Source organism: Oryza sativa, chromosome 11, assembly GCF_034140825.1.
Source record: "Oryza sativa Japonica Group chromosome 11, ASM3414082v1".
In the NCBI taxonomy this organism is placed as follows: domain Eukaryota; kingdom Viridiplantae; phylum Streptophyta; class Magnoliopsida; order Poales; family Poaceae; genus Oryza; species Oryza sativa.
This window is the reverse complement of record NC_089045.1, coordinates 9532380-9557247: the sequence shown is the minus strand read 5'-3', so window position 1 is coordinate 9557247 and position 24868 is coordinate 9532380. Positions and strand designations below refer to the sequence as shown.

General features: G+C 37.3%; 3 protein-coding genes across 5 annotated transcripts; 2 read left to right on the top strand and 1 right to left on the bottom strand.

Moving 5' to 3' along the window:
* Window positions 1–848: 848 nt before the first annotated feature.
* Window positions 849–7079, top strand: LOC9267052 (uncharacterized). Of its 3 annotated transcripts, XM_066305355.1 has the most exons (11): window positions 1098–1231; window positions 1518–1558; window positions 1766–1826; window positions 2944–2992; window positions 3501–3555; window positions 3846–3933; window positions 4712–4830; window positions 5236–5361; window positions 5496–5589; window positions 5677–5831; window positions 6771–7079. In XM_066305355.1, the coding sequence occupies exons 3-11, from the start codon at window positions 1766–1768 to the stop codon at window positions 6828–6830; spliced, it is 807 nt and encodes a 268-aa protein (XP_066161452.1). In that variant the 5' UTR covers window positions 1098–1231; window positions 1518–1558; the 3' UTR covers window positions 6831–7079. The 3 variants fall into 3 exon arrangements, with proteins under 3 accessions (XP_015617537.3, XP_015617540.3, XP_066161452.1); XM_015762051.3 differs by lacking the exon at window positions 1518–1558 and having other exon boundaries at window positions 849–1231; XM_015762054.3 differs by lacking the exons at window positions 1518–1558; window positions 6771–7079 and having other exon boundaries at window positions 849–1231; window positions 5552–5589; window positions 5677–5808.
* A 327-nt stretch (window positions 7080–7406) lies between these two features.
* LOC4350245 (uncharacterized) lies at window positions 7407–12430 on the bottom strand. Its single transcript, XM_015762057.3, has 12 exons — window positions 12242–12430; window positions 12064–12119; window positions 11912–11945; window positions 10824–10922; window positions 10562–10710; window positions 10337–10375; window positions 10161–10253; window positions 9973–10071; window positions 9255–9356; window positions 8740–8823; window positions 8282–8347; window positions 7407–7658 (listed from the first exon to the last, which is right to left on the bottom strand). The coding sequence occupies exons 1-12, from the start codon at window positions 12318–12320 to the stop codon at window positions 7572–7574; spliced, it is 987 nt and encodes a 328-aa protein (XP_015617543.1). The 5' UTR covers window positions 12321–12430; the 3' UTR covers window positions 7407–7571.
* A 4616-nt stretch (window positions 12431–17046) lies between these two features.
* Window positions 17047–21321, top strand: LOC107275940 (putative GPI-anchored protein pfl2). Its single transcript, XM_015761080.3, has 4 exons — window positions 17047–17800; window positions 19533–19829; window positions 19990–20081; window positions 20599–21321. Exons 1-4 carry the CDS (start codon window positions 17291–17293, stop codon window positions 21089–21091), a joined length of 1392 nt encoding a protein of 463 aa, XP_015616566.1. The 5' UTR covers window positions 17047–17290; the 3' UTR covers window positions 21092–21321.
* Window positions 21322–24868: the final 3547 nt, after the last annotated feature.

The following is a 24868-nucleotide window of genomic DNA, read 5'->3' as shown; positions in this document are numbered from 1 at the left end:
ACGATTCAATTTTTCAAGGTCCCGGCAACAACCGACTAGATGAAAAACTGGACCTAAAACTGACGTACAACTCACACTCTTGAGTGATGAACCCTAGACCTAAGTGATGAACAGATGCAATACTCAAAACTAAAAATTAAATCTAAAACTAAACCAGCACTCGACACGACGATGCAATCTGGAATTCAACAAAGCAATAAATCGATTGTTTATCAATACCTATCGGAAGATCGGGACCTAACATCCCTCATCAGAAATAGTTAAAAATGTCCATATTACCTCTCCCACCCATGTGAATGAGGTGGTGCACCTAGTTCGAACCAGATTACACCCTCACCTTTTTTTTCTCTCTTACTCTCAAATCCTAGCAAGAGGCGAGACGGTGACAATCTTTCTTCTATCTCATGAATTGAGTGAATATGAACTTTAATGGCTCAATATTCTCCAGCAAATTACTACTCCCTCCGTCCCAAAATATAAGCATTTTTAGCTAAATCTGGATAACTAAAAGTTGTTATATTTTGGAACGGAGGCAGTACGTTTTTAAAGCCTAACATTAAATACCATAATTTTTGGAGGTACTAACGGATGGTAATATTTTTTAAAGCAAATACATATTCCATTCATCCCATAAAAAACATGTGACACGTTCTAATACTATTAATTTTGATATATTTTTCTCCATATACGTTATACTATAATGTATCATATCCCGTTGTAGATTCGTTTTTTTAATGAACGAAGTACATATTATACTCGTATAAGTTATCATATTTTTAAATAATGAAATTATGTCATACTCATGTCCTTTTTTTTTTTGTCGATAATGACGGGCAACGTAAAAAGTCAACGCACACTCCGTTGCCCCCACAGCACGGAAATGGCTTCGTCGGAGACCCCGCCGCCGCCGTCGCCGGGCACCGGCGGCGCGGTGCCGCTCGCGCCGGCGCTCCTCGGCCTCCTCCGCTTCGTCCTGTCCTCCCACCTCGCCGCGCCTGACCCGGCCCTCCCGCTCTCCCCTTCCTACTGCTCCCGCCTCCTCCTCGACGACGACGACGACGACCTGCTCGAGAAGCTGGCGGCCGGTCTTGCCCGGTGCGTCGAGGAGGGGCGGCTCCCGGTGGCCGCGGCGGCGGCGGAGGCGGGGATCCCGGCGGGCGAGGCGTGGTCGGAGGAGAGGGAGAGGGAGTGGGAGGCGGTGGTGCTGGAGAAGGGGAACGAGTTGAAGAGGGTAAAATTGCATCTCTGCTTGCTGCTCATTTGGTTGCCTTTTATGGCTTATTTTGTTGATAATATGAAATGAGAATGAGTGGTTCTTGCTTAAAAAAAAACTAACACGAATAATTCACTCCAATTGTCAAATACCAAAGATTTCAGGAGTCATTGGGGGTCAAGCATGGATACATATCGATCAATATTTTAAGACTTTTATTGTTTCAGAAATATTTAAAGACTTTCTGTATGGTACATTACTACATTTAGCAATTGTTTTTAATCTTCCCTTTTTTTATGACCAGAGAGGATCAGCAGCATAACTGTTCCCAGTGCCACCTTTCTTGTAAGAAAAACTGTTACCAGTGCCCATGGTTCACTAATTCCAGCACATATGCACAAAATTTGTCCTTGGGGCTAGTGTCTGACGTGCTTACTTGTGTAATACTAATAAATAGTAAATGGCAAGAATAAAGCCCAAAAGTACTTTTTTTTCCTTTGTAATATGAATGCCTAGCACCCTTTTACATATGTTTCTCTTCTTATGCATTAGATGTATGATGCTGTGGAGTTTGAGTTGCATGTTCAAGAACCATACTTCACTCAACTAAGAGGTATCTCTATATCTTTGTCTTTGAGAAATAAAATATTACTGCCACAAATGACTGTCACAGATATGTTCAAGAAACATACTGTGGCCTTTCCAAAAATGGGAATCTCTGCTAGTAAACACCTCAATGGGCTTGACTGTTTGGGAGATAAATAATATTTGTTGAAATTCTGACGAAAAAAACATGGATTACTGTTGATAGAGTTTAAGCTTTAATAACAAAGAGAAAAGGCACTAGTTTTTTCAGTGTGTTTTATTACATTTCTATGTCAAAACTCTACAAAAAAAATCAAAAGGGATTGTTTGAAGAAAAACTCTCATTCGATCAAAACAATTAATTATTCGTGAAGATTTTACAATAGGAATACACACTATGAAAAGAAAATTCAATTTTCTCCAGCCTTCATGAAATACACTTAACTTTTAACATTTAAATTGAAAATTTGAACTCTGTCAAAAGTGCTGCCAGATTTTATTTTATTTTTGTTGTTTGTCTTGGTGTATTTCTATGTATCGCTGTGTTTCTGCATGCCTCTTTTCGGTTTTCAAGAAATATTTTGAATTTCCAAACTGTCAAAGCCTGTTGAAGCGTTAATTAATAGAGAATGGCATATATAATTACCGACTATTACGAGTAGTGGCATATTTAGAAGTCGCATAAATGAGAATGGGGCATTAGTTAGTTGTATAAATAACTTTTTTCTCTATCTTTTAGTTCCATGATGGCTGTACATATATTGAATAGAATTGGGTGCATCTTTCTCGAATCAAAAAAAAAAGATGCATTTTTTTTCCCTTCTGTACACTTTCACAACCAAGATCCTGCATGTCCTTAGTCCCTTTGCATCTATCTCTTTGGGACATGTGGTACAATTGCTGGCGAATTGCATAAACAGTTTAGGAGGTAGAGGTCATATAAGTTGCATAAATTTACAGTGTCATTCCCAGTGATTGCACACAAATAAAAATATACTTTTAGTGCATGCATGAGATTAAGTAGTGTGGTGAACTTTATATATGTTACATTATATTTCTGATATATATTAACCTATGTTTGAATTGTTTTGAGGAAATCACTTTCTGGAACCACTTGTCCTAACTTGAATTGTATATTCCTGCAGCTGGAACCAAAAAAGTTGAAGGGAGGTTGGCAGCTGGTAATTACAACCGGTATGCACCTCTGAATCTAGAAGTTGGTTGTCTGTGTAACATACAATGTTGCAGGCTTGCAGCCTCTATGCTGTTGTGGTTATGGAGTCTCGCATTCTGTACAGTATATTATATCATAATTTTTGGACATTGATAATGTTCACTAAGTTCCTAAATAGCCTTCAACTCCAGGACACACCGGAAATTTAAGAATTACTAGGAGGGCTTACAAATAAACTCCTAAACATGTTTTTCAGCTGGCACCACTTATTTATGTTAGGATTTATTTGGTCCTTCAGGGCCTGTTTGGCACAGCTCCAGCTCTAGCTCCACCTCTCCTGTAGTTAGAGCTCAGCTAAACAGTTTCATCTCCACCTAAAATGGGAGCGGAGCTGGGTGAAGCTTTCTCACAAAATGAACTAGAGAGGTGGAGCTGGGTTTAGGCAGCTAAATTTAGGAGTTGGAGCTCTACCAAACAGCCCTCAATGTACACTGATATCCGTTTAATTATATTTTATTTCTTTCTCAGGATTGCAGAAGGTTCTTTGCTTCTTTTCAATAAGTGTCTCTTGCTTAATGTTCAGGTAATCTTATTTTTAGTATCTTACCATTATCCTCACATAAGGATGAGATCATTGTGGCTTCTGGTAAATAAAATAAGTGTTTTTTTTTTGCCTCTTCTTCACATGAGATGATTTTGGTATTTTATCAAGAATGATTTTCCTTTAATAGACGCATGCTAACATGCAAGAGAAAAATTTCACTATTGGGTTGATAATACATTTCGATTTTATGAGTTGATAATACATTATGTCAAAATAATCCTTCTTTATCAATTATAGTTGAAAGTTTCGTTTGCTTAATTTTCTTTCAGGCGATTAGAAAATATGCCTCATTTTCAGAGATGCTGCAGGCAGAGATGATCTCAGAGGTTCTTCCTGGTATTTCATCAATTGAACAAGGTAGTTAATTGAAATCATGTTTTTTGGTAGGGAAATATTTCAAGTAGTATTAGTATGTTTCTTATACTGTGGTCTCAAACTTGCTCAATGTCATGGGCTTTGGGCTGGGCATCCTAGGCCCATTGGATAGGATTAGGGTTTGTTAGGATTAGATAAGGTTTGTTAGGATTAGATAAGGTTTCTTAATAGCTTATTTGAAGTTTTCATGTGTTCACTTTTAATCTGTAGAGTGAGTTTACTCTGAGTTTAAAATGATGATGGACCTGTGACTGTCAGTGATATAGAGCACACCAAAGCTCTATCTAGTTCTCAGTTAAAATGAATATAGTCCTGAATATTAACATATAAGAAGGTAGCAGCTTGGAAAATATTGATGCCTACTCTTATGTACATATGGAGAATAAATGAAGCGCCTCAACCTTAATAGTTTGCTTGGAAGCAACAAAGCTTAATCTTGGCTAGGAAATATTAACATAGTTGAATAGATTAACTGGGCTCCAATTGTGTACGACACCATGTTGCCTTCTTCATTTTGAGTAAATCTTTGTTGTGTAAGCAAAAGCAGACTGCACACCTGATGCATTGAGATCTTTTGGGTATTTTTGACAGTACTGAGTATTGTGTATACAAGAGTTACATTTGTGAAGTAACTCAAGTCCATTATAGCTTATGTAGAATTCAAGAATGATGTTCAGTTCTCATATGAGTTTTTTTTAAAAAAATATATATGCTGATATAAATGATTCTTGAACAATAGATTGTTTATCTGCGTATGCAGGAGTGGGAGTATATAGGAAATTCTATACGGAAGAAAAGGAAAGCTTTTATGGAGTCTTGGCAATCTCTGTTTCAAAGCCAACTGCTCAACCTTACATAATCATGACAGAGCTTCTTGCTGTGAGGGCCACCTTTCTTGGTTCAATGCGTATCATTATATTTTTACCAGAACATTTTCTCTATAAGTATTCAAACAAATATTATACCAAACTAGTTGGATTCTCTAAAACCTTCCATGCCTTATTCATCATGTGTTTACAGTTTCTGCTATGAATATTAGATCACTCGAGACATTGGTACATATACCCTCGGAACGAGGAATCTCACCTGCCTATTTGCATATCAAACTCAGTAGCTAAGAGTTCTGCTGAACCGGTAGTCATAATATGCCCTGTACTGTCTAGTAATGTCTTTGAAATATATATATAGTTCATTAGTTACCATCACTTGAATAATTATACCACAGGAACTTGCATTATTTCATTTCTCTCCTGCTTTTCTCACTTATCTCCTATAATTTTCCAGGGCTTGGGTTCTGATGGATTGGGTAGACTCCTTGGTATGGTGAAAACTGCAGGTACAGTTCAAGATGGACTACCTCCTCCAAGATCTGTACTGATATCTTCTTGCATGAAGCTACATCAACCAAATGTAAGTTCTGCGGTTATGCTTCTACCAATTTTGCCACCATGTCACAAGCAAACATCTTATCTCAAGAGTTACAAAATCTCCACTTTAGAAAATCCTTTGTACACTAAAATTGGCGATGTCTTGTTGTATTGGAGGTAAATGGTTGTTCTCTAACTGATGCTGCAAGGGCAATGGCCAAACATGTTCACAGGAGTAGCGATGGATGGTGGGGCAGCTTCCACGGAAGTGGTAAAGATACGTCCTAGCTTAATTCTCATCCAGTTGGAGACTAGCATTATGGCCATATAGTTCACTGTTCCATTTATTTATCTTCAGATGTAAAGAAAAACCAACTTGCATCCGAAATCATTGACCACTTGTTACGTGAATGCTGTTGGATGAATATTCATCTTACTCAACCCTATGGTCCTGTTTATGAAATCCGTGTGCATGAAGGTTATGGTGCCAGATGGTCTCAAGATGGCTCGAAGGTACACGTGTATTTTGCGTGATTCTGCTGGACTGTTAACCTTTTGAAGTAACAAATGATGCATCTTTAATCATCCTTTTTTTTTGTTGTTGTCAATCGCCTGGACACTGGTATATATTTTGATTCGTAGTTTGACCCTCTGTTATACGTCATGCTAAAAATGAAAGGTGTCAGAAGGTTAGTTTGCTCAACGGCAATGTAAGGAAATTACCATATTATCAAATTTGACATGAAGACAGTGTAAAAGTTTGTATAGTTCAAAACTTACCATATCACCTGTTCATTTCCAAAATTGCATAGGTATAAAATGTAGAATTTTCGGTAGTTTAGAATTAACCATGTCACATGTCATTTCAACAACCCTCAGTATTATTGTGTTCCTTATTATGCAAATGTAGAAAAGCTTTTGCTAGTTATCCTCTTGCAGTATCCTCCATAGATGGTATTCCTCCAGCTCCCTTGGATTTCTGAATTGCTGACGAATTTGCTTTACTTATAAAATCATTAAAAAAAAGTACTACTCTATATCACCATAAAGAGTTTGTAATTACAAAAGTAATGTCCTCATCCCACTCTACTTGTGCTACTCTACTTGCTTGTTAGCTTCACATCGGTTATTTTCAATTTGTGCGCAAACAAATGCTTCAGTTGACTGCTTTTTTCCCATAACTTATTTTGATATGTTCATGCATGCATGCATGCTGGAAGTTTACATTTGGTTGCTGCAGTGGGCAAAACCTAGAGCATGCTGCAGTACCCATGTACACTACATTACACATCTTGTAGTACCCAAAGCTTTACCTTTGTTCATGATTAAGGTACCAAAATGTACAGAAGTCAAGGCTTTACCCTAAACCATTACCATGCAAGCTTTGGGCTCCAATATTTCCAGTTTTACATCGGTCGTTTAACTGCCGTATCACCACATGATTTATTACAGTTTATTGGATTCTTGGAGCCGTATAGTCCAGAGGGCTTCTCGAGAGGGTGGAAACACTAGAACAAGAAGACCTGCATGTTGTAGAGTGGTTCTTTTGCAACACTTGTATATGCATTGTCTATGCCAAGTTAAAAATTTTCTTACAGCAGCTGCTATGTCAAGCATTTTTGTACTTGTATTTTTTTTTAAAAAAAAAACTTTGGTGTATTATTTTTCCTGGAATAACTTAGAACTGCATCCTGATGCTGGAAGTCTGTTAATACCAGAGCAGTTCATGGACATGAAGTTATTACCATTGATTTTGCTTGACTTGTTTGCTTTAGAGAAAGCTGTTTTAATTTTTGGCAATTGTGTTGTTAGCAAACATCATCTTGTCACGATTCGAAACACCAAAGAATTCTGCGTTTTTAAGACGCTTGGCTCAGTTCGGGAGTGAAGGTTAGTCCCAACACGTAAAATGGAGCACCGGTTAGTGCATGATATATTAAGTATTAGCTAAAATAAACTTAAAAAAAAGTTAATATGATTTTTAAAGCAACTTTTCTATAGAAATCATTTTCCAAAATATGCACCGTTTAGTAGCTTGGGAAGCTTGTGCACAAAAATAAGAGAGGTGAGTTAGCATGACACCCTCAATATCGTAAAATTAACAGACGTTCATCAAGGGCTCCTTTAGAATTCGAGAACTTGTTTAGGTAAGGTGCTACTGTAACAGTAGTAAAAGTAAATACCAAAATCCGTATGTTCAGAATCCACAAATTTATACAGCCATTTTGACTCCCCTATTATTGGACAACTTCATCATGCTGACTTCTTGCCACCGAAAAGGAGATTCCAACCGTACGCATTGCCTTTCTTTGCTGCTACATCCAGCCGCTTTGCACCAACCTGTATAAAATTTTAAATAATAAATAGTGGAGAAAACTGTAAGATGAGAAATATTTCAAGATAATAATAGAATGCAAAAAAAAAGGCACAGGGCGCCTCTATACTAGTGATCAGATACAACAAATAATTGACTCAACAGTTCAGATTATAAATTTCCTTGTGTATTGCTTAATGTTTATGATTTATTTTAGACCGCTAAATTGGTACAAATGATCATGTATTTGAGACTTTGTACAACAGTAGTCACTCAAAGAACAAAATAACTGTTTTCTCTCTTGTTTTTCCTATTTATCAACACTTTGTTAACCAAGTCTCGATGGTGGCAGTCTATAAAGTTGCAACTAGGCACACTCACATATATTATTTTTTTTCAATTTCCAGCCTCCAAGTCGGGACATAATAAAATTCATAGATGTGTAACATCACAAGTATTATGTGGAAGAATATGCACACGTCATTTCAATGTAACAAAATCTGAATATTTATGATATAATAGCTCAAATACCAAGTTCAAAAGTCATGTTGAAGGTCTTCCTTGTGACCAGAGGATATAGTTGTGGATAAAGCTTTACCACTATGAAAAGAAAAATGACTACAATAAAATATGGTAAGATAGGAAATACCTTGTCCATAAGCCAGAGACCAACCGTCGGCATGTATTGCACCAAGTACATAACCCCTAGCACAGGCTGCAAACAAAACCACAAAAAAAAATTCACAATGACGATATAATTGAAAAAAATGGTCTGTAAATATGAACCCAGATCTGCAGATTGTTGAAATAAATTATATGCAATGCTGGTAGTACAGTACGCATAGCAATAACAGTAAGGGGGGCTGCCATTGCTAGTGATATGAATTATGAAATGCTGTTGCTTATACATGCTTGAGGCTAACTTGATATTTGATGTTTAGGTACAGACAGTCAAGCATAGAGACATGTACCCATGAATCTGTTATTTAAGAGTAAGGAAACATGAGGCATTGTTTTCTACTTTAAAGTTGTAAATGATGATAAAATTCTGCCATGATGATAAATTTCTGCCATAGTACAAGCAAATAGGTTGAAAACGAAATAAACCTGATATGATATCCATGCTTCTTTTAGTCCGTGAGTTGCTGCAACAATTGTCAGTTCAGCGCATCTTTCAACTGGAACACGTTTCTGCAGGCGAATCATGGATAAATAAAAGGGACTAACAACCAGCTTTTAACAATCCGTAAAGCAAATTGGTTACAAGATTTTAGGAAAAGAGAAATAATGTGTCATAACAAGTACCAGAAAAGAACTATAGTAAATCTAGACACAAGATAACTTTTTGAGCTATAAGAAAAAAATAGTCTATATAAAACACACTATAAATTATTATAATATTATGAACCACATAAACTAAATTTGCTCATATTGAATCCTTTCCAACAAATAGCAATGCAAGTATGCAACGAATGTATATGGCTGAATTGGCTCCTATTGGATCGCACTAGGATCATAATACTGATTGAGCAAAGACCCTTGCATAGTTCCATGCCTTTCTCTAGTGAACCAACCCTTTTGTTTGTCTGCAAAAATCAAGAAAGTCTGTAGAAAATTGTAACCTCAGAAGATGGTTTTTGTGATGAAGAGGTTGCACCAGAAGATTGGGGTGCTTCGATCGGCCCAGGACAGACAACAGTAACCTTAATGCCTTTTGTACATAACTGCAGCAAACATAGTTGATAAGTTCATAAACATAAATAGATTGAACAACCTTTTTGTGATTTGCAACCAATGTTCAAAAAGGCGCTCAACGTTAGATGCTCCGCACTCCACAGGGCTAGCTCCTAACACCAAGGACCAACTTGACCAGGGGCTATATTTTTTTTTCTAATGAAAATATACTGCTGTGCAAAGCCCTGGCAGTCCTTCCAGTAAAAAAAAAAACTTGACCAGGGGCTTCCAAGCAATTAGTAAGCATGACATAAAAGAAAACAGAACATTAATGTAACATGCAACAGCACTAGAGCGCCCACGGCAGGGCAGCTGCCTAATGAAAACTCATGGTGGCTGCCTAGTGCCTAAAGCCGATTTTTAGAACACCGTTTGCAATACAATATAATAAGCATACAAGATATTAAACAATTGACAAGAGAAGGGTATATAACTGATAAGAAATTCCTTTAATCACAAAAATATCACACTAGAGTTTTGACAAAAGGGAGAAATAATTAGCCATAATACTTGGTTAACACAAGTGATTAACTCATATTCATATAATTTGCATGCTATGACAATGTAGGATTGTTCAGGCTTAATAAGAACTGCATAATATTCTACCTCAGAGCGCAGAGAAGAAAAATAGCCATTGAGGGCATGTTTGGAGGCTGAATAAAGAGCCTGGCCAGGTGATGGAACCTTTCCAGCTGCACTACTCATCTGTAAATGATGAATTAAGTACAGTAACATCCTGATGAAACTATGTTGACTAACTTCCAATTGATTGGTGCTGAATTGTAAAGACATACCACAACAAAATGGCCCATCCCTCTATCCATCATTGAGGGTGCAAGAAGGCGAGTTAGAGTAATAGTACCAAAGACATTGACATCAAAAGTAGCCTGCCTAACAAGAAACATTTTGCAGGAAGTAAGGTTGCAGATAAGGATACATGAAAGAAAGAAGTTAAACACAGTTCCTATACCTTAAGACCTTGTTCAGTTTCTTCCAGAGCCCTCCTTTTCTGCAATTAAATTTGTACATTCAGTAAGCATAAAGTGATCATAGTATATGATGCTAAGGGGCAGATATACAGCTTACAAGATTCCTAAAAGGCTGACAAAATGAAACAAATTGACCCAGAAAAGATATGGGCCATTGATTTGAAGGGATTTAGGAAGCAAGAAGAAATGAGCTTAATGATACTTACTGGACGCTCAAATGCTGCATTATGGATCATATAGTCAACGCCTGCATTGGAGAAGAGTGACTCTGCTTCATGTACATGCTCTTTCAGAGACTCTTCACCCGATGATAAATCCATGGGTAATACTTCAACTCTGCTATTTGGATGCTTGTCTTTGGTGTAAGAGGAAAACAAAGGTAACTTAGACTTGAACAGAACTTCAGACTTCCACTGTCCACTAAACAAAGATAAAAAAGTAATAGTTTAGATCATTTTTTCAACTTACTGATGATGTTATGTTTCACTCTCTCAAGCTCCTCCTTGTTCCGAGCAGATAGTATCAGCTTTGCTCCTAAACTAGCAAATTGCATTGCAAGAACTTCCCCTGATATTATGATAAACCATAGATAGCTTATTATGGTGAAATACTATGCAACTTTCACATTATTTAGCTTAAATAAAACATATGTAAAAATAGCCAGAACTACAAAATTGATGCATGGTCCATAGTATCATTGACCATACAATAGCACAATGGGACAAACATATTGATGAATGTCCATTTAATGTTGAAAACACTATTCATCAATAAAACATACACCCAAATGCTGATATTACTGATTTATGAGGAAGGTTACAGATTCCTGGTGCATATGTCCTCAATCTGGCTTAGTAAACAACTTAACTACAGAGAAGCAACAGAAAGGGTTTGCTTATATTCAGCTCAGAGCATAAATAAACTAGCTTTAGCTTAGCAGTCTAGGCTCTAGAAACAATGCTTTTCCCATACAAGTCCTATTTACATATCTACAGTATCGATTTGGACAAGTACTCTGCCTATATGACCAGTGCAACTACAGACATATGAAATTTGTACAAATTGAGATATTTGTAGAACTAGGTAATTGGATTGAAATAACATCAACTCCATGGAAAATGGAAAGCACACTTAAACAATATTTCTATTGAAAAAAAAAACATCAGTTTGCCACTCAATCAGACACACAATAATGACATTATAGATGAACATGCCAAAACTTGTCAGACAGATACCCAGGAAGCCCAAGTCTATTCAATTCACCCTCCCCTAACCACACAATTGTTTACCAACAAGATAACAAATGACAGGTGTATCATATATCATTATCAATAAGTTCAGAAACGAGAGATGTATCGTATCATTTCATTGACGGATGCAACCCTTCTGAATTTGGGGAATAGTGACCCTATCAATAAGCAGTGCGTGCATCAAACGAAATGACCAATCCGTAGAACATAAATCGAGTGCCGTACTGGTGATTACTCATGAGTAAACAAGGTTTAACAGTAAAACCAAATTCATAGCAAATTCAGCAGAACAAGGACCGCACTCACCTATCCCGCGGCTGGCTCCAGTGATCCACACAACCTGAAACGCAATCAATCAAGAAAACCAAAAGCGAAGCAGGTCAAATCTAGAGAGAGCGAAAAAAAAAAAACCACCCAACGAGAGGCAAATCACAAGAAGCCCAAGAAGAAGACCAAACCTTCCCGTCCACCTTCTCCCGCCGCGGCGCCCCGCGCGAGACCAGCGTGAAATCCCCTGCGCCCCGGCCGGCCCCAAAACCACACCACAAGGAGGATTGGATTAGTCCCACCCAAACAAGCCGCTGGGTGTACTAAAAGAAAGGGGGAGGAATGAAGGGAGGAGATGGGAAGGGTTACCATCGACGGTGGCGAACTTGAAGAGGAGGAAGGCGACGGCGGTGGCGCCGGCGAGGGGCGCGAGGACGGGGAGGACCATCTCTCTTCTCTCTCTCTCGACTTCTCCGTGCTCGTGCTCGTGTGTGGTGTGTTCAGTCTAAGCAGCGGCTTTTCGATTTCGTCGTGAGCCTCATCGTGTGCGTGCTTTGCGTTCGTCAAATCGGGAGAGTATCAAGTTATCAACGGTGTGCGCGAGGAGATCGATGGATGGCATTGTTGGCATCACTAACAGACAAAAAAAAAATACCAGTCAAGGTTGACACGCTGAAAAATAAGGCTCGCCCATTTTGAATTTAGCTCCGGATAGACTGATACAAATAGGGGTGAAAACAATACGGAAACGGACGGGAATTATATTTATCGTTTTCGTTTTTTATATTTTTTTTCGAAATCGAAACCGGAATCGGAAACCCCGGATGTGAAAACGGAATCGAATATTATCGAAACCGAAAACGGAGTGAAAACGAACCGGCGTGAATACGGTAACGAAAATTTATCGGAATAAAAAAACCTTTAAACTGATAAACCCAATTCTCAAGTCTCAATGGTCAACAATTCATCATAAAACACAATCATATAAGTCCAATTGTTAAGTATCAACAGTACATCATAAAACACAATCTATGGAATAAATTAATAATGTTGTTGATAAATCCCAATGTAGGAAAAAATATTCTTATGTAATTTTATATTTGCATAACAAATATTTTTTAAAAAAATAACAGCCAAACACCATGGTATTAACTATTCAGTGCTTAAAAAAAAGAATCCAAGGTATTTTGTGATTTCTGGAAATTCCGAGAAAAATTCCGGAAATTCCGAGAAAATTTCCGGAAAGTTTCCGACTGATTCCGAGTTCCGACTGAAACTGCCATTATCATTTTCGATTCCGTTTCCGAGAAAATATTTCTGAATCCGTTTCCGTTTCCGAAAAATTCCGAAAAAATTCCGACCGACAGATTCCGTTTCCGAAAATAGGTCCGGAATCCGAAAAGTTTCCGTACCGTTTTCACCCCTAGATACAAAGAAATAATTTAGAGAAAATTTTATTAAAAATTTTATTATGTAGGCATAGACTTAGCTATTATCATTCTCCCATCGTCCCATTTTAAGTACAATAATGAGTTTCCGTGCCCAACTTTGATCGTCCGTCTTATTTGAAATTTTTTTATAATTAGTATTTTTGTTGTTATGAGATGATAAAATATGAATAATACTTTCCTTGTGGCTTGTGTTTTCAGTTTTTTTTAAAAGAAAAAATTAAATAAGACGAACAATCAAAGTTGGGTGTGGAAAACCATGACTACACTTAAAATGGGACGGATGGAATACGTATTAATAAATGTCATATTTCGCTCTTGTTTTTCTCCTCCCCTGTGCTCCCCCTTTCCTCCTTCCCGTGGAGAGCTTTCTCTACGCAAGCATGACTGGAGAGGAGTGGGCCACCGAAGTTGGATCTACAGACCTAGGCCATATCCATTATTGGATCTGATCCAAGTGCATGTCGGCAACAAAGAACGATTGATAAACTCATAAACACCGGTTTTTGTGGCCTCTTTCTCTGTCTTATGCTAATTTAGCTCACAGGGCGGAAGGGGGTAACTAGAAAAAAGATAGGCCATCGAGAAGGACATTGACTAGTGTGGGCTCCTCCTTCTAGGTTGTCAACGGTATTGGAGGGGTGTCGCCAGTGAAGCTTATGGATCTAGAGTTTTGATTGATAGTGACGTAGTGGCGAGCCATCTTGCTCCTCATGCGCACATACGTCATGCGATGTATCATCCTCAGTTGGTACTCATAGATACCATGTCTGGTGCATGTTGTATCACAACTGATACATCCCAGGTATTAGACACAATACCTATAGGTACTAGGCCTAATATCTTTGGTATCTCGGCTGATACCCATAGGTACCAGGCCTGGTATCTACAAGGTATCAAGTCTGTTGAGGAGAGGGGGTGCAAGCGTGCTGCTTGGCCCGATAGCGAGCCGTTTAGCACTAACACCTCCTCTTCTCTTCTCCCTTCCCCTCGGCTCGACCCTCGCTCCTTGCTGCTGCTGACACGACCAACGTCGATATCTATGTCATCGTCAACACGCGAGATAAGTGAGGGGTGGGTGCGTAATGGTGCTAGGCTTACGAGGAGAAAGGGGATACGTAAGATGACGCCAGCTTCCTTAATTATCCTGTTCGAACTGTATTATGTGCTTTTATAGTTCTCTATAGTTAAATCACTTAGCTGAATTTAATTAAATTCAAAATTTATTTTCTAACAATACTAGAATAAACTGAGGTTTTATTTTAGGAGAGGAAAATAACTCTACACTACTAAAATATTTAAGCTGGTATATATTTAGAGAGAAATATGCAAATGTGGATTCTAATCTCTAGGTATAGAGATATATCTTTCTACTAACATGTCTAGTATATTTATGAGGACAAATCCGGTGAAAACGAGCTAAGTGTTAAAAACTAGTGAAAATCATACCTAAAAGTTTTGTAAATTCATGAAAAAAATACTATAGATTGATCTAGATATGAAATACGTTCTCACAAAATTTAAATTTCAAACTCAAATTTGTTTAGGAGTAAAAATAAATAAATTTCAGGTGAATAGTAACAGGACACTATTCACCCAAAAATTGTTTTTATTTCTCTTGAACGAAGTTGATTTTGGATTTGAAATTTGGTGAGAATGTATTTCATATCTACACTTATCTCTAGCAATTTTTTTCATGAATTTATAAAACTTTTAGGTATAGTTTTCACGAGTTTCCAATACTTAGCTCGTTTTTACCGGATATGCCCTCTATATTTCTACCTCTTTAATAACACTAACTATGGAAGAAATACTCAAGAACAGAATAAAAGTTGAAATTACAATCCTACTCCTACTTAGGAGATTAGTTTTTATACCTCCATTTACAAAAAATTCTACCCCAATTTGTTTGGATCTCCCCCCGAAAAAAAATTTGGCTCTTTTTTTTGCTTCATTTACATAGAGACAATCTATACATTTTTCGATATATGTAATTATAATTCGATCATGGTGTAATTACATTGTATTGTAATTCATATATAACTATTTTCATAAAACAGAAGTTGCGGGACAAAATCCTTCACATGTGCTCACACTGGGATTTTTTTTCTTACTCGCTTGTACGAATCTTAAAACAAATCTAACTGTTCGAAATTAGGTAAAAGTTACATGCAAGTTATATTATAGGTGGTTTTTGAATCTCTTGAAGATGAAGATGAAGATTAAGTATTTCACACAAAACGAGATGGTAGTAACGTATGATTAATTGAGTTTTAATTATTACAAATTTAAAAAAAGGATTAATATGATATTTTAGAGCAACTTTTATATAGAAAATTTTCGCACGAAACACACCGTTTAGCAATTTGAAAAGCGTGCTAGGAGAATCTAAAATTTCATCCAACAATTCTTGGAGATTCGAACGCAACCATAATTATATATGTAAGTTACAATGCAATTACACTACAATTATACTATCGGTATATCTGTTAAATTTTTAGAAGAAAATTTGCCGATAAATATATAGCAAAATTGATTTATACTTATGAGTAGTTTAGTTTGTTACTATTACATGACAAATACATTCGTGCATGGCCCTTACTTGTATTGAAAGCTTTACTAATCGCCATCCCTCATCTATCTATCTATCTATCTATCTATCATATATTAAAAGTCCATTAAACATCCTATAAACACTCTTAAACCGCCACATAGGACTCCTATAAACGTTCTTAAGATGCCATGTGGCACTTAAAGATGGACCCACTAATTAAATTAGTTATTAGATCTATTATGTTTTATATGGTATAAACCGGCTGTGGGGAAAAAAAGTAGCGTACTGTTTCTTAAAAAAAAAGTTACATACTGCCTTTCCCCCTAATTAGCGCACGTATGTATACTCCCGCCCTCTCTGACTCTCCCCTCCCATCTCATCTCCTATTTTCTAAGCTAACAACTAAATATATAAAAAAATATTTATTATTATTATTATTAATTAAGCCTAATTTTATGAGTTATATTGTAGGAAATATATGGCACATGTATTTCTTTACCTTTGCATGCTACAAACAAATCGTGAAATATTATAGAACAATTTAATATGTTGATTAAGCTACCATACATTTACTCCATTCTAAAATATAAGCATATTCAGAATAGTGCTAAGTCAAGCATTTTAACTTTTACTATTTATAGGAAAATAAATAAAAGATCAATCACGTAAAATTGATATTAAATACAATGTAACTCTTTTATAGAATAATTTATTTTTATAAATATACATATTACTAGTCAAAATAGCATCCTAAAGACCGTCCCAAAATCTAAAGATATGTATGTTTTGGGACAGAGTGAGGATTAATCTATAAACATGTATATCTAACAAATAGATTTAAAAATAAGCAATCACACTAAAGAATAATTTTGAAGAAATTGTAATATTCGATTCTTAATAGACGACGCCGTTCAATTTTTTACGCACATTCGACCATTTAGTTCTATTAAAAAGGTAATAATAATCATTTATTTTGTTGTGACTTGGTTTATCATTAAAGGTAAGTTAAACATATCTTATATTTTTAGACTTATATAAAAATATTAAATAAGATGAATAATCAAACGTGTGTAAAAAAACAACCCTAAAATACATGCCCGCGCGATGCGCGGGCTATCTTCCTGGTTTGGTTAATAATCACCACACCTTCCACTGCCTAGCTAGTTGCTAACAATGGTTATATTCACATACCAGCTTGTTTACAAGCACTAGTGCTTAACCACTGACCAATTAAGCCATCTATCTCAAGTCTTTTAGCTTCTATATATGAGCAAGATGCCAAGACACACTCACACACACTCATAGTGAGGTAGCTAGCACATCTAGCATAGGCAGGTAGCTAATCTGCCGCCAAAAATCTCGAGAAATTAACCTGTCACAATTCGGTCGGCATCGATCGATCCATATTCCACATCCATGGAGAGACCCAAGAAGCCAGCGCTGAGGCGGCCGGAGACGAAGACGACGACGGTGGCGGCGATGGACGTCAGGAGGATGTCGTCCTCGCTCAACATGTCATCGTCTTCTCTCCGGAGCAGCGGCGGCGCCGACGTCGACCGGAGGACGACGACGGCCACGGTGAGGTTCGCTCCGACTCCCACCACGCTGTCCTCCTCCTCCTCCTCGTCGGCGACGAGGAGAGCTGGTTCTTCGCGTGCGGTGTCGTCGTCCTCGTCGTCGCAGCAGGCGAGGCCGGCGACCGCACGGCCGGCCTCCGTTGCTGGGACGAGGGGGATGAGGAGCCTGCATGGAGGATCGCCGGCGACGTTGGGGCCGAAGGGGCTGAGGCGGAGCTGGGGTTGGGGAACAGGTGGCAGCGGCGGCGGAGGCGGCGATGGGGAGGAGAAGGAGGGCGGTGATCATCGCCGGCGGGGTGATGCCGTCGCCGTGGCCGGCGAGGTGAAGGCTCCAGTTCGGAGTAGCTCGGTGAGTTTTAGTTTTGCACCTCCGTTTCAGGTTATAAGACTTTCTAGCATTGTTCACATTCGTATAGATGCTATATGTATATAGATTTATTACCATCTATATGAATGTGAACAAGGCTAGAAAGTATTATAATATGAAATAGAGGGAATAATTTTTTTTTTGTCTTTGATTGAAGTTGTGTTTTTTGACCAGTTCAACCAAAAACTTAAGTTGATGAAGAATTTGTACATCGATTCAAAATCGAGACCTCTTACTATAAAATCGTATTGAGTTGCATATATACGGTTCAATCCAAATTCTCAAGCTGATGAGAAAATACAGTTCACTTTATATTCTAGCATTGTGCAATTGTACTAGGCTCGAAATTTGCAGTGCTAAATAAGATGCAATTTTTTTTAAGGATGGAAAAACATTTAAATTTATATGTGATATGCAACTATGTTAAGACTGGTTCACTGAAATTTTTTTCCTAGGATGAAAGGTGGTTTTATATATGATTTTTGCTGTAAATAGCTGAATATGATGAGAACACTAAGATTTTTTTGTTGCATGTATATTTTTTTTCTTGTCATTTCATTAAGCGCAATCCATGTGAGACTCAGTGCACACATTTTGATTCATTACTTGTACGTGGTTCAATTGAAACATTACGGCGAGCATTTTTTTGAAAAAAAAACTGCTTTTTATGAATTTTAGCTCTTACCAATATTATCATTCAGGAAACTTCTTTTCCTCTTTTGATACCTCGAGACGATGTCTCCCCACTTCTCCAAATACCATAAAAATGGTTATGAAAAATTCTCAAAATATTTGACAGCATTTATACAATATATAAATATGCCACTCCATAGTATTTCAATTTTAAAAGCAACTCACACATATAGAAACAAAACATATAAAGTATATCTTCAGTTCTGTTGGTGAGTGATAGATGTCACAGTACTGTATATCGTTAAAAAAAATTTATAACCATTTGCATTGCATTTAAAAAATGTACATAAGGGACAACCTGGAATTAGAACCCATCTTTCTTGTCAGTCATCTCGGTTCCCATGACAAATGTCCGGTAACAAGTCATCTATCTGATTGTTCTGAAAATGCATACTTAATTAGTTAATTACTGTGTTCTGATTCATCAGTCATCACTGATATATATTGGCTAGTGGTGACTGGTGACGCATTCATGTAACTTTGGGCTGACATGGACATCACACCTGATCATTTCTCCAACCAGAGCATGAAGTCAGAAAGTTTTCAGTAGCAATTTTTTACGATTTATTATAATGGAATGATTTGGCTTTGCTGATTTGAGTGATTCCCTTTGAGTGAAACATAAAAGGAATTAGTTGTACCTAACAAGATTTCATGGCTCTGTGCCAGATCTCTGCCTTTTCTACTGTCATTAGGTCACAACAGCAAGTTTGTCTCTCCTTGGTTTCACCTGTCGGTGAAGCAGTATTTTTTTCGTCTATGATAAAGTTGCACTGAAACAAATAACATAATTAACATTCACTCTTACAATAAAATGATGCGACGCAATATGATCTTCTCCAAATAATGCCATATGCTTTGTGCCCTTCTTCTCCAGATGCCGAAGTTCAGAATTCATTCATGCTGAAAAATATCTTACCAGTAAAGTCACACATTGACAGAATTGTGATTGGTCACTATATTTCTGAACAAAGATTGCAATAGCAACTGAAATAACAGCTCTAAATAACAACATATTCAGGTTCCAAGAAGAATCCCAGCAGATCAGGATAAACAGCATCCAAAGAGGGAGACCAAAACCAAGATCACATCCAATTCCAAGACAAAGGCAGTCTCAGGTTCACCTCCAAAAGCAGGAGAAGATGTTTCCATGGACAGAAGAATCCCCAACACTGCTGCAAGCAAGACCACTGAAAAGGCTCCCAGAAATGTATCACTGAACAATATGGTCAGACAATCTCCTCCGAGGAAGACGACGCCGGCGACGATCGGCGCCTCCTGGGAGTCGCTTCCATCAGATCTCCAGAGCATCGGGCTGGTAACATTGTTCATTCTGAAACCGAATTGGCTTTTGACTTTTGCGCGATGCGATTGTCGATCGATACATATAGTTTTGCAATAAATTGTGAGAATGTGAATTCGGGAACGTCGTGTTTTGTGTAACATGGTTGGAATTTGATATGGTGGATGTTGTGCAGGAAGTCATGAGTTACCGGGATGCTGCAGAGGTTGCTGCCGTTGAGGCCTTGCAAGAAGCTTCTTCTGCTGAGATTTTGCTCCGGTGTTTGAGGTTTAGTGCCCTTCCTTCATGATCACAACATCTGAATTCTCATCAAATTGTATGCTACTAATTTGAATCTTACTTACCACTGAAAACAATTGAAAGATTGGTTTGATCCTAAAACATTATTTTGCACATAATGCATTGCTTGATTTGAAGACAATGTGAGTCCAAGCAGGGTTCACAACTTTGGTTCGAAATTTCTGAAATTTTGTGTCTACCAGTGGGTGCTAGAAAGGTTGGGTGTAGGCGTGTAGCTCTAGGCTCTAGCCAAAATTTTGAAATTTGATTGAATTGAGAAAAGATTTTGAAATCAGCGAAAAATCTGTTCAAATTTAAACTTTTCGTTCAAACTTCTGAACTTCTTCCAAAATTTCTAACACTTCTTTACAATTTTCGAAATTTCGTTCCTCGAAAACTTTTTGCATTCCAAGTTTGTAAAATTAAACCCTTCGTCCAAGCAGACCTAAGCTGCATTTGTCACTCGGATGGCATTCTGATGAGGCTCTCTGTTTGATCGATGCAGTGCATTCGCCGACCTCGCCGCCGTCGCGGCGGAGATGTCGCCGCAGCAGACCGTCGACGAGTTCCTCGCCCTGGAAGCCACGCTGGCCCGCTCCGCCGCCGCCGGCCACGCCGAGGACTGGCTCCGCGCGGCGGTCAGCTCCGACCTCGGCCGCTTCTCCCTCTACTCTGCAGTCTCCCCGACGTCGCAGCCGGAGGAGGAGGCGGGGAGGAGGAGGACGACGTGGCTGGGGGCGGCGGCGAGGGAGGTCGGGGAGGAGACGCGCGGGTGGTTCGTCGGGCACGTGGAGCGGCTGATCGACGGCGACGCCGCCGGGACGCTGGGGCAGCTGAAGCGGGTGAACGACTGGCTGGACGGGGCGCCGGCGCCGCCGTCGGAGGCGGCGGAGCGGCTGAGGAAGAAGATCTTCGGGTACCTGCTGGACCACGTCGAGTCGGCGGTGCTCGCGCTCAACGGCGGCGCCGCCGCCGGCGCTCATGGCCGGAGAAAATAGGTGCTCAGCGGCGTCGAGTCGGCGGTGGTCGCCGGAGTTAGTGTCGCCGCCGGTAATAGCCGGATCATCAGTACTATAATTCCGAGAAGTTTGTTACTACTATTATCGATGGAAGAAGAATGGCGTTATCCATTTTATATTTGTGGTTTGTACTGCAAATATTACCTTTATTTATAAGTGTAGGACACTGTTAATTTTAGATAGTATAAAGTTTCACCATTAATCATCTATCTATCTATCTATTATATACTAAAAGTCCATTAAATTAAACTTTCTACAAACGCTCTTAAGCTGCCACGTGGCAATCCTACAAACGCTCCTAGATCGCCACATAGCACTATCTAATCTCACCATTGATTTTCACTTAAATTGGTGGCCCCAATATTTTAGACCATTAGATTGCATCTGTTATTAAAAAATAATACATTCCTTCTACAGGAGAAATATATAAGTGTTGCCTAAAGGATAAATACCTTCCCCACGTACGTACGATTAAAAAAAAAAGCTGAACCATTGTTTGCCGCCGTACGTACGACAAAGAAAAAAAAAGCTAAACCATTAATTGTTTGCCGCAAGAAAAAGAAGACCATGTGCATGTACTTATAAGATAGAGAAAAATAAAGAAAAAAAAGAACGTAGTACCGTTCCAAAGAAAAATCGACGTTATTTCATACAATTTACAAATTTACGCAAATATACGTAGTTAAATTACACCTATAATATATAAATATAAAATATCCAATCAACGCTCTTTAAACATTCCATCTTTTAAATTATTTTAAATTTATATTCAATTTGTGATACTATTGTATTCCTTTACTTAAAATGACTATGATCCAAAATACATCACAGCACCAGCACATGGGACTTACATGTATATAATTGATGTTATGTTATCTTTTTTTTAATAATAAAAGTCCATTAAACTTACTATAAACGCTCCTAAGCCGCCACATAGCAACCCTACAAATACTCGTAAGCCTCCACGTGACACTATAATTATTTCTAAAAAAAATCAAAAGAAGGCAAAACATCTAACCGTCGATTTTTTTAATTTATTCCCGATAGACCCATTGTTACCAACCATTATATCTATTTTTAAAAAACGATCAATTAAATTTATCTCCATCGATCTCACGTACACGTGCATACATACAAGCACAGCACGTACGTATGTACGTAACCAGCTGGCCTCATGTCCCTCTTCTTCTTTTCTTTTTCTTTCTAAAATAAAAAAAATAAGTACACCGTTAGAAACCATTAGATCTATCATGAAAACCTAACAGTTAATTTTATCGCTAAAAATCACTAAATACACGTGCACATAAGCACTGTATGTAAGTACGTAAACACGTTGGCCTCACAACCCTCTATATCTGTTTTTTTTTACATTCTGAAATCAAAAAAATAAATCAAAGCTACATTTAGGGTTTAAAATTAAAAATCAAGCTATAAGCTTCGGATTATAGGATAGAAAAAACAGTATGCAATTTGAATTCCTTATTGATTCATCACTGTATTATCCTTTGGTTTCCACAAATATGTCATAGCAATTCTGAAGGAAAAAAAAATCATTTTCTACCTAGACCATGCAAGAAACACGCAAAAAAAATTAAGTCCATTAAACATCATGCTGAATGCTCCTAAACCGCTACATGAAACTTTAATAAATTAGAAAAAATCATATAAAAATTATAAGAAAAAAGAAAAATACTTAGCTATCCATTCTAACTTAAATCGGTGGACCCATTATTTCTAACCATTAAATCAATCATTCAAAACACAAATCCCTTCCACCTCCCACTCCCTCCCGTACATAATCACTCCTCCCTCTCCAACATTCATATGTACATAGCACATATCTTACATACAACAGAATTTTAAATAATTCAATTAGGTTAAAAGTAAAAAAATGACACATAAGTTGTTTCGTACTCCCCACGTCCTATTTTAAGTGCAACCATAAAATTTCATGCCCAATTTTGATCGTTCATCTTATTTGGATTTTTTTGTTATAATTAGTATTTTTATTATTATGAGATAATAAGACATGAATAGTTACTTTATATGTAACTTATGTTCTTAATTTTTTTTAAGTTTTTTAAAAGACGGACGGTCAAAATTGATCACGAAAAATCATGGTTGCACTTGAAAATGGGACGGAGGGAGTAGTAAGTAGATTTTTAAGGACTAAGTTTACATTAATCACTGCCTTTCTTATAAATAATGGAGGTACAGTTTCAACCTTTTAATATAAATAAATGGTTATGTTGCTCAAATGTGCTTTATTGTGCACTCATATCAAAATATACAAATTATCAGTTTGAAGTATATATTTTTTATATCTTTATAAATAAGAAAATACTTAGAACATGTGACGAGTTATAATGCACGCATAATGTTATGATGCCGGACTCAGTCATCATATAGAATATAATTATGATTTTAATCTTTACTGCCTAATTAAATATGTCAATGATTGTTAGAATAACTAACCCTCAACATTTAATTTTGAAAATATCAAACACTCATATTCAAAAGAAAAGGATATAGTTGTATAATTTTAAACGATATTAACAAAAAGTGCCGATAGAGTGAGCTATAAATAATAATCTTGGTGGTTTATAAATCTATACAATCTAGAAAGTATCATAACTACTTAAAAACATTTTTAGGACAAATATCATATATTTAAAGTATTATCAAATAACATCTTAAGTAAAAGTCGTCGTATATCCCCACGGCAATAAAATAAAAACAAGATGTCTGTGCATGTTTTATTCCTTCACATAGCATCTAGGCAATCAAGCTGCTAATGGAAAGTTTGTTTGGTTATGATTTATGCATGATAGATGATATTTTGATCTAGGTGGGTTAATAAATTTTCAATTCCCGTGATTGTCTACACTCCATTAAAACATCCGTTCTTTTCAATACTCTATTTTACACAAGTATTCCTATCATATTTTTGTAACTTTTCTATTCTTTTTTTTTCAATCATGTGTTATGAAGGAACCTTTAATTTTTTTTCACCGAGAGGCAAAGTCATAAAATTTCACAATCCTAATAACACAAATTATGATGGTTTAAATAAGATGCCCGCGCAGATGCGCGGGCTACCTTCCTAGTTTTCTTAAATGGGAAAAAGTCTAAATAACCCACTAAACTTTGGATGAAAGTCTCGCCAAAATGCATAACCCACAGTGCAGAGAAAATGGAGGCAAGGCCATGGCATAATTTCTTCTAACTGTTTTTCCATTATTTCCCCTTTCGATTGTACACTCATGGTTGACACATACATGTACAGTTCAGATTTATAAGTTGCAGCTATGCCTTTAATGGATGAAAGTGGGCATATATGTATTTTTTAGTTGGTTTTAAAGTGAGTAATTTATTTTCTTGTGTTTGGTACAAACTAACAATATGCATGTAAGAAAGGTTTAGGATAGGGTGGATTTACTCTGATGCTGCTTGCAACAGATAAGTTTACACTACAATATTTAGTCCACAGGTTTATGGGCAAATGTTTGTGAGTTTTTTGGTCCAATTTTTCCTAAAATAATAGGCCAAGTCTTTTATTCTTAAATAAAAAACATGCTTTCCCTATTGTCTTCTGAGGTTTAGCTTAAAAAAGCCCACGGGTTCATAAAAAGATAGTTGTGAGAACTGAGAGGTATATAGCCCTTCCTTGGCTTGCTAGCCTTCCACCTATCGGTGGGCAGTAAAATGGAACGATGGCCACTTATATATATTATGGCTCTGCTGTACTTATGCCAT

What these genes read in the sequence shown, in the direction of transcription:
- LOC9267052 (XM_015762051.3), top strand. Translation starts at nt 881, where the DNA reads ATGGCTTCGTCGGAGACCCCGCCGCCGCCGTCGCCGGGCACCGGCGGC. An exon ending in GTCTCTTGCTTAATGTTCAG is followed by an intron (nt 3,556 to 3,845) that starts GTAATCTTATTT and finishes ATTTTCTTTCAG; the next exon opens with GCGATTAGAAAATATGCCTC. An exon ending in GGTCTCAAGATGGCTCGAAG is followed by an intron (nt 5,832 to 6,770) that starts GTACACGTGTAT and finishes GATTTATTACAG; the next exon opens with TTTATTGGATTCTTGGAGCC.
- LOC107275940 (XM_015761080.3), top strand. Translation starts at nt 17,291, where the DNA reads ATGGAGAGACCCAAGAAGCCAGCGCTGAGGCGGCCGGAGACGAAGACG. An exon ending in CTCCAGTTCGGAGTAGCTCG is followed by an intron (nt 17,801 to 19,532) that starts GTGAGTTTTAGT and finishes CAACATATTCAG; the next exon opens with GTTCCAAGAAGAATCCCAGC. An exon ending in ATTTTGCTCCGGTGTTTGAG is followed by an intron (nt 20,082 to 20,598) that starts GTTTAGTGCCCT and finishes TGATCGATGCAG; the next exon opens with TGCATTCGCCGACCTCGCCG.
- LOC4350245 (XM_015762057.3), bottom strand. Translation starts at nt 12,320, where the DNA reads ATGGTCCTCCCCGTCCTCGCGCCCCTCGCCGGCGCCACCGCCGTCGCC. An exon ending in CAAGTTCGCCACCGTCGATG is followed by an intron (nt 12,120 to 12,241) that starts GTAACCCTTCCC and finishes GCCGGGGCGCAG; the next exon opens with GGGATTTCACGCTGGTCTCG. An exon ending in GGATGGGCCATTTTGTTGTG is followed by an intron (nt 10,072 to 10,160) that starts GTATGTCTTTAC and finishes CATCATTTACAG; the next exon opens with ATGAGTAGTGCAGCTGGAAA.